At 45.7% G+C, this 13,225-nt stretch overlaps 4 protein-coding genes across 4 annotated transcripts; 1 reads left to right on the top strand and 3 right to left on the bottom strand.

Moving 5' to 3' along the window:
• Positions 1–1,572: 1,572 nt before the first annotated feature.
• On the bottom strand, positions 1,573–3,712 carry VTP01DRAFT_2593 (uncharacterized protein; the record flags this gene model as incomplete). The annotated part of the gene is made up of 10 exons (XM_069381071.1): positions 1,573–1,677; positions 1,738–1,806; positions 1,870–1,953; positions 2,017–2,258; positions 2,321–2,545; positions 2,605–2,706; positions 2,763–2,916; positions 2,978–3,306; positions 3,366–3,472; positions 3,549–3,712. The coding sequence occupies 10 exons, from the start codon at positions 3,710–3,712 to the stop codon at positions 1,573–1,575; spliced, it is 1,581 nt and encodes a 526-aa protein (XP_069237369.1).
• A 2,467-nt stretch (positions 3,713–6,179) lies between these two features.
• Positions 6,180–10,416, top strand: VTP01DRAFT_2594 (uncharacterized protein; the record flags this gene model as incomplete). Its single annotated transcript, XM_069381072.1, has 6 exons — positions 6,180–6,751; positions 6,815–7,894; positions 7,960–8,521; positions 8,585–8,778; positions 8,840–8,918; positions 8,977–10,416. The coding sequence occupies 6 exons, from the start codon at positions 6,180–6,182 to the stop codon at positions 10,414–10,416; spliced, it is 3,927 nt and encodes a 1,308-aa protein (XP_069237370.1).
• Positions 10,417–10,738: 322 nt separating this feature from the next.
• On the bottom strand, positions 10,739–11,125 carry VTP01DRAFT_2595 (uncharacterized protein; the record flags this gene model as incomplete). The annotated part of the gene is made up of 3 exons (XM_069381073.1): positions 10,739–10,784; positions 10,862–10,955; positions 11,017–11,125. 3 exons carry the CDS (start codon positions 11,123–11,125, stop codon positions 10,739–10,741), a joined length of 249 nt encoding a protein of 82 aa, XP_069237371.1.
• Positions 11,126–11,298: 173 nt separating this feature from the next.
• Positions 11,299–13,064, bottom strand: VTP01DRAFT_2596 (uncharacterized protein; the record flags this gene model as incomplete). Its single annotated transcript, XM_069381074.1, has 3 exons — positions 11,299–12,283; positions 12,343–12,415; positions 12,482–13,064. The coding sequence occupies 3 exons, from the start codon at positions 13,062–13,064 to the stop codon at positions 11,299–11,301; spliced, it is 1,641 nt and encodes a 546-aa protein (XP_069237372.1).
• Positions 13,065–13,225: the final 161 nt, after the last annotated feature.

Genomic DNA, 13,225 nt, shown 5'->3' on the forward strand with positions numbered 1-13,225 from the left:
TATGTAACAACCTGACCCATCCAGGCAACCAAAGCCAAAAAGCCTGGCTCCCTGTTGCCTTTTGAGACCATCATCCACTTGATATATAAATTCGCTTCATTTACAGGCTTTTTGCTTAAGCTTACCTTGCACGCTGGACATGGCCATGGTAGTTACGTAAGTAACGGCGGTGGTAACGGAAGTAACGGTAGTAACGTAACAACGAAAGTGAAATTTTAACCCAGTTTGGGATTGGCATTTTCAGGTCTTTACGCAATGTAGCGAGGGAAAAGAAAATTGAATGTTCAATGTACTCTTAAGACATCCTTTCGAGTCACTCCCTGGAAAGTGCCAATTAACCCTTTTCAGAAAGCTAGTTCCTTCTAATCCCTGCTTTGACCTTCGACCGCTTAAAATAGCGGGAGTATGAAGCTAACCATGCAGTTCCATAAATCCACCTACCTTTGTAGGATGATCGAATGGCACATTATCCATGACAACGCAGTGTCCCTTCGTATAACACTTAACCAAGACATCCAGTGTTCGACTTATAAAAGCAAGAAAATGATCTGTCCTGGTACCACCTTTGCCACAGCTGCTGAATCACATTAATATTCATTATTTGTGGTGGCCAGACGTGGTTCCAGTCTGCGCTGCGTCAATATAACAGTTTTTTTAAAGGTAGAATTTTTGAGTAGCCTCTTCTCCAGTATTATTATGAGCTTGACGGCTCATGCACTCGAGGTGTTATGCATAAAAGCCAAATGAAATGTGTCCATGAATACGTTGAAGGAGTTCATTGGCAATTTTAAAATACATGCACAATATGTTTGCTTTGAAACTATGAATGAGACCATTTATAAGAGATCGCACTCAACTCTGGCAAAGCGTTGTCATTCCAGTTGCAAAGTCTCTAGAACAGAGCCTTTGCTGTCGAAACGACTAGATTTGTTCTTCCACGAGAGTAACGGAGACCCCTTACTGCTGCGAACTCGGTGGCTCAAAGGATCCCCTGACATGTCTACGTGGGAGTCACATCATCCCGGACACTGGAAGCCGAAAATAACAAATAGGATCATAATTTATCTTCGAGTTATTTTCTCTACTCCCAGTGTTGGAAAGAAGGAAAAAGAAAGCAAAATATGCGGTCAGAGGAAAAACAGAAGATAAAAAATTTTTGAAAACCAACGATCTCCGCCGCCGTCCCGCTTTTACCTGAGTGGCCAAAGGAGGATATCAGGTACTCAAGGAACAACTACAGACACATCAAAAAGCAAAAGACTGACCAAATGCCTTCTTCTTCCCTTCCGATATGCTGTTAAGTGCCTGAGGCATTATAGAAGATTTAACGGACCTAGGCAAAGGTGGCTATGTCAGTAGCACGATTTAGCCGACGGCATTCATGGGAACGGTATCCATTCTGAAAGCAGCTACGCAGTAACAAGATCTAGTCAAGTGTATTGTTAACACATGTTCTCTAAACTCTTCCTCTGCATTTGGATTGATCATATGAGTATAGCTGATTATTTATGTTTGTAAATGATGTTATGTTACTGATGCTATAAATTATGCAGATATGTCTTGTTCTGTTCGTTATTTCCATCCGGTGCCACGACCAAGAAATTCGACTCGACACAAGCCGTTGGCACAGGCTGTGGCAGCCCACCCACACATCTCCCCGTTCGGGCACCAGACAGCCTATGCATTTAACAGTGAGTAATGTAAAGTATTTAAACTTTTGTTACCTAGGTGCTTTACCTTTTGTACTGCCAATCGGCGGTTTGGAATATTCAGTGACGGGATATCCTTCATTATCTGCTCAATTGTCTAATAGATCAGAGAATGAGTAAGAAACGTAGCGACTGGATACTGTTTCAAATCCAAACAAACTTTGGGTGGAATGCCATCAACATATCGGTAAACATCGTTTACTTCATCGTAGTCGAGTTTGTACGCAAACTGGCAATCGACCGCCTATCACGTTTCGGTAAACGCATTGTTATTATCTAGTAATATTCCAGATCGCGAATTCCTTACTTTTCGGTCTTTGATAAAATGAAGATTGGATATATTGACCCATCCGTCTGCAAACGCAAGCAGATAGAATGGATGCATCTCACTACCTGCTATCGACAGCATTGTCGTCTTGCCAGTGGTTTGCTTTGTACCTTGCAAGGCACCCGTTGAACGTACTGGCTGCGATCGAATACTCTTGTCGCTATCTTGAAAGCAGACAGACTCGTCAAATCCCATGAAGGCAACTTCAAATAAACTAGTAGCTAATATGGGAATGTTCGTTAGCTAACGATGTTGCCTTTTTTTCCTTAACAAGTATGTATACTTCGTGATCGTTGCAACGGTATGCTTGCCCATGGATCGCGGTAATCGGTGAGCTTGATATGACTATCATTTCCACAAGATACAAAATGGACTGGATCCTTGTAGCCGTGCCAAGCTATACATCGTACGACGGTCTCATGGATAGGTGCACAGAAGTACAGTGACTCTTGCACATCTTTCTCTGGCAACTGCAAGATCGTCTGTGCATCCCACACAGCAATGTAGCCTACGCGTCCATATTCGTTAGTACTTGATACTATACGTTCAAAACTGAACATGGTATACCGTTGTCGTAGCCCGTTGATATCTTCTTGGGTCCACCCCAGGATACGCATGTAGGTGCTGCGCCGGGAACAGATAAAGTTGCACGCGATTTTTTTAAACGAACTAATCGCTGGTAAGCGCCGCGCATGAAGCCGTTTGTCTTATCAGCTAGAACTTACGATAAATTGTCTGCTTCTGATCATCAGGGCTTTGTCCCAAATGCTTTCGAAGCGCTTGTGGATGCGGCACTACAATCATTTGTGTAGTATCATCACCAAAGACGACACCCAAAATACCCAATTTAGGGAGCCATTGTATGTCGCAGGTCGTAGACTTTAGATTCAACACCGTGAGGACGAGGACTGTGGCAAAACAAGATAACGTCGCGACTTACTTCTTCGTAGGCACCGTATGGACACCATTTCAAATCTCTCACTATACCGAAATCATGCAATATGCAGACATCTAAAACAGGATCAACAGCCTGTTCGCCTTGAACCGTCAGTTCCAAACGCCATAGCTGTATGCAGTTTTTGTATGATCCTCGTGGCTGCACTTCGCTGAAATGGTGTGATTCCTCTTCGGCTCCTTTGTATCCAGCTACAGCCAAGTACTGCGTCGTTATCTGGCTCTCTTCAAGTGGGTTTTTAGGTGCAAAACCAAGGCCCCAAACAGACGAGCCGACGTTTATTACGTGCCCTCGCTTGTATTGCATGACTTGGTCTAGGGAGGATTATAAGCTCTTTTGTCATGTTTTAATAGACTAAAGGACCACTGCTTACTCAACGATACACTTTCAAACTGGCTCATTTCAAACTCGCGCTGTTCCTTAATACCAAGCTTGAGCTTTCGCGGAGGTTTGCTCTCAGGAAGGAACTTTTGCGCGTCACTGTTTCGTAACGTTAGCAAAGTTCGCTTCAGCTTTGAGCTGGCATGTCTTATCCGCGCTAAAAGCAACAGCTTACTTTGGATCAACAATCTCCCATTCGTCTTCGATCGTTGCGATCTCTTTGTATACCGTACTTTGTAGCCATTCACTGCAGTCGTAAAGTTTCTCTCGGAATGGTCCAGTTGTATCGTAAGAGGTGCCGTGAGGAAGCCCTGGCCTTTTTGGTAGTTTCGGTGGCATGCTGAATGCCAGTTGTAGAGGAATAGAGGTTGAAATTTGATGCTGCACCCAAAAATTGTGGTCATGCATGAAATGCCGAATACCCTAACTGGAGAATATTTACTTTGAGTGTGGATGTGTACAGCTATTTCACAAAGATGGAAATGCATCCGAGTACAATCTACACGTGTACAGGAAAGAGTCAAGGAAGAAGAAGACCATAGGTTTAGTAATAACAAGGAAGCTTAGAAACCAGTCTGCAACACGACGTCACAATAACTTCAAATACTGTGATGTCTTTGCTGTGGAGTGTCTGGCTATAGCTCCTCAGAAATGAGGGATATCTAAGCTTTTGTAGTCGTCTACCACTTATCTTAGCATTTTCTATTTTCATTTACATATTTGCCCTAAATTTGCAGATAAAGAAGTAAATAAAACCACATATGTATTTTCGAAAACATTGGTGTCTTTGCGCGATGCAAGAGCGCCAGGAAATCTCGCACGTTGGTCTATCATAGAGTTAACTTTGGTGATATAGGTTTTTGTATCCTTCAAGAGACTGAGTAATGCTTCGTGCAGTATAAAGAGGAACTTTAATCCGGTCCATTAGGCTGTTGATGAATGAAGATATCAAAGGAACAGATAAATATAACAGCTCAAAGGTGTGTTCCCGCGAGCGCAGGTCTGAATAAACCGGGAGTTCGACGGCGCTGTGCTTACCTGCAGAAACGAAACGGATGCAAACCCGCCGGAGAATGGAGGTTTATGAAGGCCAAGCGACTTTATTCTGCAGACTCGGATCGGCCATCAGCTTCAGCGAACCAAGCGCAGCGAGCGAAGCGAAGCGTGAAGCGCTTGTCAGTAATAACAAACGTTCCTGAAACAGAACTCTCAGTAAAGGATGTTTGCCACGCAATCATAAGACAGAGTGGAGTCTCTAACAACCCTAACTAGAAACTGGATTTGTCTGTGTTGCGTCATTAAGCTTTTCAATTTAGATGTATAGGTGTACTTTCAAGCACATGATCAGCATTGTCAGATAAAAAGCAAGTATGTGAGTACATGATGGTATTTACAGTTTGACAACTTCGATATCATGGGGAGCCGTCTGGATCTCCAGGTATAAGTTGCAAGTGGGTCCTCTCCGTTAAGGAGGACGTGCAGCGTCGTTATAATCTCGGATGTGTTTTCGTCCGCTGGCAGTCTATACGTCTACATAATGTCTTGGAAGTTAGTCCCTTCCAGAATGACGAGTGGAGTCCGGGATGACAACCAGAGATTGGGACATTGTAGATATCCCAGGCGTCCGTAGATTTCTCAAGGGCGATCATCTGTCTCGTAGGATGCAATAATTAGGACGTCGATTGATCGGCAATAGAGACGGTAGCTCGATCGTTTATTGATGGACATAAGGATATGAATGACCTCCTAAGCGCACAGTCTTCGGATCTACGATTCTTGACAGATCTCGCTCGGAGGGCAAGTCCTGAAAGATGTACTTTCTCATGTTGGCTTCATTATTGGTCCTGATCCTCCCGATAGTCTCGAGCGTCTCCTAAAGGCGCCGCTAAAGTATTAAAGCACATTAGTTAATGCTACCTCCACCGTTGAGCATCCAGAAGAAGCGTAGAAACCCAAGAGTGGACTTGCGGTCATCACATGGACTGTCTTGTATCGGTGATTTATCCTCTCAGACGGCAACGAAAACTTGCTTGCTGGGGTTCGACAAACTCCACAAACGTATTTCTTTTTCTAGATACGAGCTTGATCAGTATACGATCTCGATAATCATGTAAAATCGAAATCTGCATACTTGTGTGTATTTGTCAGCTGTTTTAGCATTGTAACAGTGCCATAGAGCGCTTTACGGAAGGGATTTCTTCGGACACAATAGCCTACCCTTCCGAAAGTTGCCTCGAACAATGCAATGTCTAATTCATTGAATCGTTGATTTGAAAACGATGAAGAGCTGAAACAAGCTGCTCAGGTTATTGCGCGTTGGCATGGCTATGCTATTACGACGAAGTCCAGTCGCGTTCGTCACTTGTGCCTGCAGTGTCGTTGTGGAGGAACTTTCCGCAGCAACCATTATCTGACCGCTGCCACCGTCAAGGTCAGCGCGATTCGCTAATACGCTAGATTATTTCAGATGTTTATTGGATGTTGTGTCCGAGGACTTGTGTCCAGAGAGGAAATATTGTGTCCGAAGGAAATCCCTTCTCTTTTTGGACACAGATGCAGCCTGACGCTTTCTCAAAGACTACATCCAAATCGGGTAAACTTTCTGGGTGCCTTTGGCGGGAACAGTCACGATTTTTGCAGCAGCATGAATGACTGGGCCTGCCAAAAGCGAAGAGAGAAAATTTTCGGCGCTTGCCTTTAACTTACCCATACCCAGTTTATTTTTGTTCCTTGCATATATTTTTCAACAGCCCTGTCAACAACAAACCTTATTGTATAATACGTCACTTCATTCTCCCCCATTCTCATGTCATTACCACTTGCAAGACTGGCGATCACCGGAAGTGTCCGGAATGCGCCCGCCCGCCAGTTGCTGCGATCGCAAGTAGCAAAGACATTGCAACGGAGCCCATGCTCAATACGTCCAATACACAACAGTAGCAGGATAGCTGCAACAGAAGCATATGCCCTGAAGACTCCAGACGAACACGATGTGCTACCTCCACCGCCGGCAGAGGATGCACCTTCGCTGACGACGCCTTCTCATGTTGTACTGCCCAACCCAGCACTGCAAGCATACCGTCTGAGTGCTCGAGTACTCCCGGCAGGACTATCAGAGCAGTTTGCTGTTTTGAATGCATGCATCAATTCGAAAAATATGAGCCGTGCAGAAAGAATCATGAGGGAGCTATATCGAACTAGACCCGAGGAAATGAGGCTCTTTGCAGATGTTCATATGTACAATACCTTTTTGAACGGATTCTCGGAAACACCCACTCCAATGACCAAGGAATGTCTGGCTTGGTTCGATGCCATGCGAGGACACAATTTGACGCCGGATGTGAACAGCTATGCGATTGTTCTGAAAACTTACTTAAAGTGAGTCCAAACGAATATGAAGAGCTATGATGAGTACTTACTGTATTCTTTCTGCTTTATTAGAATCGAAAAATACTTTACAGCACGCACATTGTTACTTGAAATGCAGCAGGAGACTGGATACACCTTGCAAGACATGCTAAAGTCCGATTTCTTGTCAGAAAAGGATGTGGAAATGTTCCGGAAACTGATTGCAGAGAGCAGCAAATCTCCTTCGGCCGAAACGCAAGAGTTGCTCAAAAAATTGGAAGAAGCGACCGAAGCTGTATTGCCAACGCCTGCCGAGGCTAAGCCTGTATCTCCTCTCACAAGTGAAGCCACCAAAGAGTTTAAGCTAATTCAGGAGGATATCCCAGAAGCACGCCCAACCAAGAGTGTGGGCGTCAAGTTCCTCCAAGAGCAGCTGGAAGCACTGCGGAATCCGGATAATGCTACAAAGGTTGATCCTTACGAGCTGCAACGTGCCTTGGAAAATCAAGGATACGAGGTTGCACTGCAACGTTTACTGCATGTCAAGGAATCCCACATGGAACGCGGTGATGTATTATCTGCCATGCACTTGACGCCATTGAAAAAAGTCATGTGGGATTGGCACGAACGCACTGTACCGATGATCCGAGAAGAAATTGAACGTTGTGACTTAGCATCTGGTAGAGATAGCGAGCGAAGACTTTATGGTCCTTTCCTGAAATTGTTATCTCCTGAGAAGCTGTCAATGATCACCATGCTGGAATTACTGCGGTTACACAACTCCTCTGGCATTGTTGACGGCATGAAAACTGCACGTGCAGTTATTGATGTTGGCAAGGCTGTCGAGATGGAATACAACGCGGTACAGATGAAGAAAAATTCTAGCAAGCGTGCAGCTCACAACCACATGATCCATGACATGTTTACTAGCGGCAAACTTTTCAACATGGCTGTGAGGAAGATGCAGATCGAAATGTTACGCAAACAGGAAGGTCACAATGAACTTGTCGACAGTTCATCTGAAGGAGACACAGGCAACGTTACCGGTGCAGAGTGGACACCCGTGTGGCCCAACACGATCCGCGCAAAAGTCGGTAGCGTATTGACCAGTATATTTATTGACGCCGCTACCATCCCCGTACCAAGCAGGAACCCGGAAACTAATGAAAAGATGTAAGTTGTTATGGCTTTACATAATTGTCCTTGGAATATCCTTGTTTTAACAATCAATCACATAGTATCGAACAAATTCCTGCATTCTTCCATACGTATCAATACGTTCGCGGAAAGCGTGTTGGTGTTATCAAGTTCTCGGAACCGTTGACTGAGATGCTGTCACGCGAGCCAGTAAGGGACACCCTGCATCCTCGGTTGCTCCCAATGATCGTACACCCTCGTCCGTGGATTACATATAACTCGGGTGGCTACATCGAAGCGAAGAATTCGTGCATGCGTATCAAGGATTCTCCCGAACAGTTGACGTATTTGCAAAAGGCTTCCGAGCAAGATCGTATTAGCCGAGTTTTGGCTGGTCTTGATGTCCTCGGCTCAACGCGATGGAGAGTCAACCGCGCAGTGTTCAATGTCGTGCTAGAAGCATGGAACTCTGGAAAGGCTATCGCAGATATCCCACCTGCCATCGATGAACCTGCACCTTTGCCACCAAAACCGGAAAACTATGATACCGATCCAAAAGCCAAGTTCCGTTGGGTAATGAAGGTGAAAGAGCAACAAACAGCAGAAAAGAATGCGCACAGTTTGCGCTGCGACGTCAACTACAAGGTCGAAACGGCACGAGCAGTAAGTACCGGCATATATAGGTGCATCGTGGATATATCTTCTAAACTGATTTGTTGCGCCTAGTTTTTGAATTTGCCAATGTATTTCCCTCACAATATGGATTTCCGTGGACGTGCATATCCCATACCGCCTACACTTAATCACCTTGGCAATGACTTGTGTCGAGGTTTGCTGGTCTTTGACGAGGCCAAGCCGCTGGGCGAGCGAGGCTGGAGATGGCTCAAGATCCATTTGGCCAACTTGTACGGTTATGACAAGTAAGTGTTTTTATGAAAATAACTATTGAATAGATTGATGCTTATCCATATCAATTTTTAGACACTCATTCACCGAGAGAGAAAACTTCACGGTCGAAAATATGGAAAACATTTTTGATTCTGTAGATAGACCATTGACTGTAAGTTGGATATCGTTCTCGAGGTTTAGAATATATTGACTAACCACAAACAATGCAGGGTTCACGATGGTGGTTGAAGGCTGAATATCCTTGGCAATGTCTTGCAACATGTTACGAGATTGCTGAAGCTGTACGCAGCGGAAAACCTACCGAGTTTAAATCCAGAATACCTGTGCACCAGGATGGTACCTGCAACGGCTTGCAGCACTACGCTGCGCTTGGTGGTGATCTTGCTGGTGCACGAGCTGTCAACCTTGCTCCGAGCGATCGACCAGCAGACGTGTATACTGGCGTAGCAGAAATGGTGAATAAGCTTGTTGAACAAGACGCCAAGGAAGGTGTAGAAGCAGCGCAGTTGCTACTGGGCAAGATTAGCCGCAAGGTTGTCAAGCAAACAGTCATGACAAACGTATATGGTGTCACATTCATTGGTGCAAAAGCTCAAATCGAGAACCGTCTGAAAGAGCGAGACGATATTCCCAGTGATAAGATCTACATGCTGTCGGGCTATCTTGCAAAGAAGGTGTTTGCCTCACTTGGAGAAATGTTCAACGGTGCCCGTAAAATCCAGGATTGGTTGACAGAGTCTGCCCGACGTATTGCTCGCAGTGTACCTCAAGAGGCTCTGGTGGAAGCTGGTCTAGCAGAAGAATCCGCAGAAGCTGAAGAGAAAGACGGGAAGAATCGACGCAAATCAAAGAAGTCAAAAAAGACTTTCTCGGCTCGCAACCCTGCATCAAACCAAATGACCTCTGTTATTTGGACGACTCCCCTTGGATTACCCATTGTACAGCCATACCGCCGCGCTGGCAAGAAGCAAGTGCAAACTATCCTCCAGACTGTATTTATTGAAGATCCCGAAGCTTCCCGTCCTGTCAACGCTCTCAAACAAAGTACCGCCTTCCCACCCAACTTCATCCACTCCCTTGACGCTACTCACATGCTCATGTCTGCGCTAGCATGCCACGAAAAGGGCATGACTTTCGCGTCTGTGCATGACAGTTACTGGACTCACGCCTGCGATGTTGATGAAATGAACAAGGTTATCCGCGACCAGTTCATCGAGTTGCATTCTCAACCTATCATGCAGAACTTGTACAATGAATTCACAGAACGATACAAGAACTTCAAGGTACCGGCTATCCGCACCACCGATGGTGCCGAAGTTGAAACCAATCCACGCGAGAAACTTCAAGCATATGGTTTTGCGGATCCAGCCATCGTTGATGCCGAACTCAAAAAGGCCAAGCCCAAGGTGGCAGACAAGGAACAAGAAGCCATGGGCGCACTCTTTGGACAGGACGACGACGATGTAGACGAGATAGACGAAAATGGATCTTTGGAACAAGTAGAAGGAACAGCAACGCCAAAGTCCAAGAAAGGTTCGAGTAACAAGAAGGTCAACTACGTGTGGGAGGATCTCAAGCTACTGCCGCTACCTGAAAAAGGTGAATTTGATATCAACGAAGTCAAGAAGAGCGACTACTTTTTCCATTAATTGGGAATTGCTTGTCGAGCTGTCTATCCCCACCTCCGATCTCTTTCTCACTCTCTCTTGTCTTTCCCTCTGTTTATCTTTTTCAAAAGTTTCCCACTATTATTTTGCATCTATTCTTTCACCTGTTTCATTCACATTTGTATTTGAACATAAATCAATATTCATATACACACGCTCTCACTAGAAATGGAAACCTGTGTACATTGATTTTCTATATTGAGTGATCTTTACAGAAGGTGTCGGGATTACTATGTTACAAAGCGAGATGTTATGGTACATGCGCATCAATGATTTGGATATATCGGTGTAATCACTTTAGCTTCTAACAGCATTCTTCGCTTGCAAAGCAAAGACATAGTGCAGCGAGGCTAGATGAAACGTGTCGTCACATGAGTTAATAATACATGTAACCCATGCCTCTTCATGCATAGTTTGTATAACTTACCAACCCCAGCAGCATGCCGCTTTTGTCCTCGATGGCTTATCGCGTATTGCTACAGTTTCTGGAGCCGGCGTGGGACTATAGAAATAATATTGCCCTACGAGGAGAATCTCCAGTCGGTAACCATAGCGACTATGCATGCATCGTCTAAACGTTACCGTCAGATTGCGCGTTTCTGCCGTTTGTATCGTGAAACGAAGTTCTGATGGGCGATCCTGGCATTGAAGCATGTCCATGATTCTTTTGATTTGCGATGGACTCTTGCATTCTTGATGCATAACAGCGGGGCGTCGGGAGGAGTGGGCTCGAGCGCTGTGCGCTTGCGGTGGTCAAAAAGGGAGCAACGGTGGAGAAGGAGGGGTATATTAGAAGAGCAACGATCTAGCGCGTTTTATACGATGTCTTTTGCATAAAAAAGGAAATTATATATATAAAGTACCCTATCTTCTATGTGCAATGTACTTTTTGGCGTGTTTAGTCTTTGGATGATCAGCGCCGTACACCACGGACCGGACTTTGGCTGCATTGGCAAACGCATCCTTGGCCTCCTTTTGCCACTTCCTCTCGAGAGGTGCTCTTCCTGACAATCTGCATTTCTCCGCCATCAAGTCGCAGAGCTCTCCTAAATTCTGGTAGAAATCCGAGATCTCTGGTGTGTTCTTGGGCAAGCTCAACTTGGCGTGCTCTTCGAGGCATTCAAGGATCAGGCGGTTCATATCGATAGCACCCTTGATATCCTGGCTGCGTCGAAGCAAGTTCATGAGTGGGATCGTTGCATTGAGTCTAACGGCGTTCTGTGGATGCAAAGCGCCCGCAAGTGCCTGCTTTTTAGACGTGTCAACCTTAACAAGCGGTTCGAGCTTAGTTTTAGCGCGCTTATAGTTGCGTTCCTGCTGGATGGCCGCGATGCCTTCCTGGTAAAGTTCTTTGGCTTTTCGAATAGACTCGGCGACGTGTTTGGCTGATGCAGAGTGGCCACAGCTCGCGCATGTCCATTGCTCTTGCTCTGGCGCGCTTACTTCGTTCGGCTCGCCCTGGATAACCTTGTCCATGGGCGATGGTGGTATCACGTATACATCGTTGCAGCAATCCTCGCACACAATGCTTTGCAAATATCGATCGACGGATGCCTTCATGGGGGCTGAGCACCGTTTGCATCGGCACCAAAAGTGCTTCGTGTAGAGCAGATCCTGCCGTCGTTCGTCCCGCGTCGCATATAGATCAATGTAGCTGACAGTGAGTTCCTCATCTTGCTGTACTGGGCGGATGGTCCTGAACGCAAGTTGCCCTCCTTTCATGCCTACAAACACGCAGTTAGGATTACATGCGTGGTTGAAAAACATGGCGCCCAAAGGAAATAGGCCGAGTGCCACGTCCGTGTTCCGACAGTCGTTGTCTCCGAGACCATGCGCGTTTGAGTTGATTCTGCCGGAGCAAGCTCGTGTGAGTATGTCACAGTACAAATTTACTAACTTCTCCTTTACCTGCAAGCAAGCGTGGCAACCTCTTCGGCAGGGACTTTGGCGGATTCAGGAAGTTCGGAAACCAAACGATGGCCTAGAAACGCAAAATCAGAATTTTCTGCGACCTGCTAACCCAAAAAGGCTGGTCGACATATATTACCTGCTTCTGTCATGACCTTTATAAAATTTGGGTCAGAGCGTTCACGGTGACTTACGAGGTCTTCCACGCACCAGTACGGCGTTGGGTTGTTCTTCTTCTTTTCCTTGTCCTCATCCTCCTTGCTGCACTGGTCTCTGTTCCTGTTGTTCTCGTTATCTCGTTGCCGTCTTGCCAGCAAAAGCGCGATCAGACGAAGCATGTCCGCTTCCACGTCTGTTGCGCGTCCGATAGCATCCACCTGCGAGAATGCCGAGCAGACAATAGTGTGCGTTGTATCCTTTTCGAGGCAGGTCGACGAGCAGTAGAATGACTTTTGGCAGTCAGAGCACATGAGTTTTTTGGCGGTCAAGGTATCGAGGCAAACGTGACAGTGCTCGTCCAAGTACTGTGATCTGACAATGAATGCTGCTGCTTGCTCCAGGCAGACAGTTGTGCCTTCATCGAGCGGCCGAGATGCTACCGCGTGCCGGCCTTTGGTCTTTGTATTGCGAAGCGACACCGGATAATCGCTAAGAGCGTCGTGGTAGAATTGGTGGATCGGTGTTAACGGCGCCTTCTCGTTTTTCTTTGTGTTTTTGTCCATGTCAGGATTTTTTTTTTTTTTGGATAGAGGCAAAGGTGGAGTCGTCGTTTCTATGATTACTTTGTCGTCAGAGACTTTTGCCTGCACAGAAAAAGCTTTGCAGAAAAAAAAAAATCGTGTGAAACCGGGCGTTTGACGTTGTTATCTGCGATTGAATTTTC

The sequence above is a fragment of the Rhizomucor pusillus genome (assembly GCF_041956525.1).
Source record: "Rhizomucor pusillus strain CBS 183.67 unplaced genomic scaffold VTP01scaffold_13, whole genome shotgun sequence".
Lineage (NCBI taxonomy): Eukaryota > Fungi > Mucoromycota > Mucoromycetes > Mucorales > Lichtheimiaceae > Rhizomucor > Rhizomucor pusillus.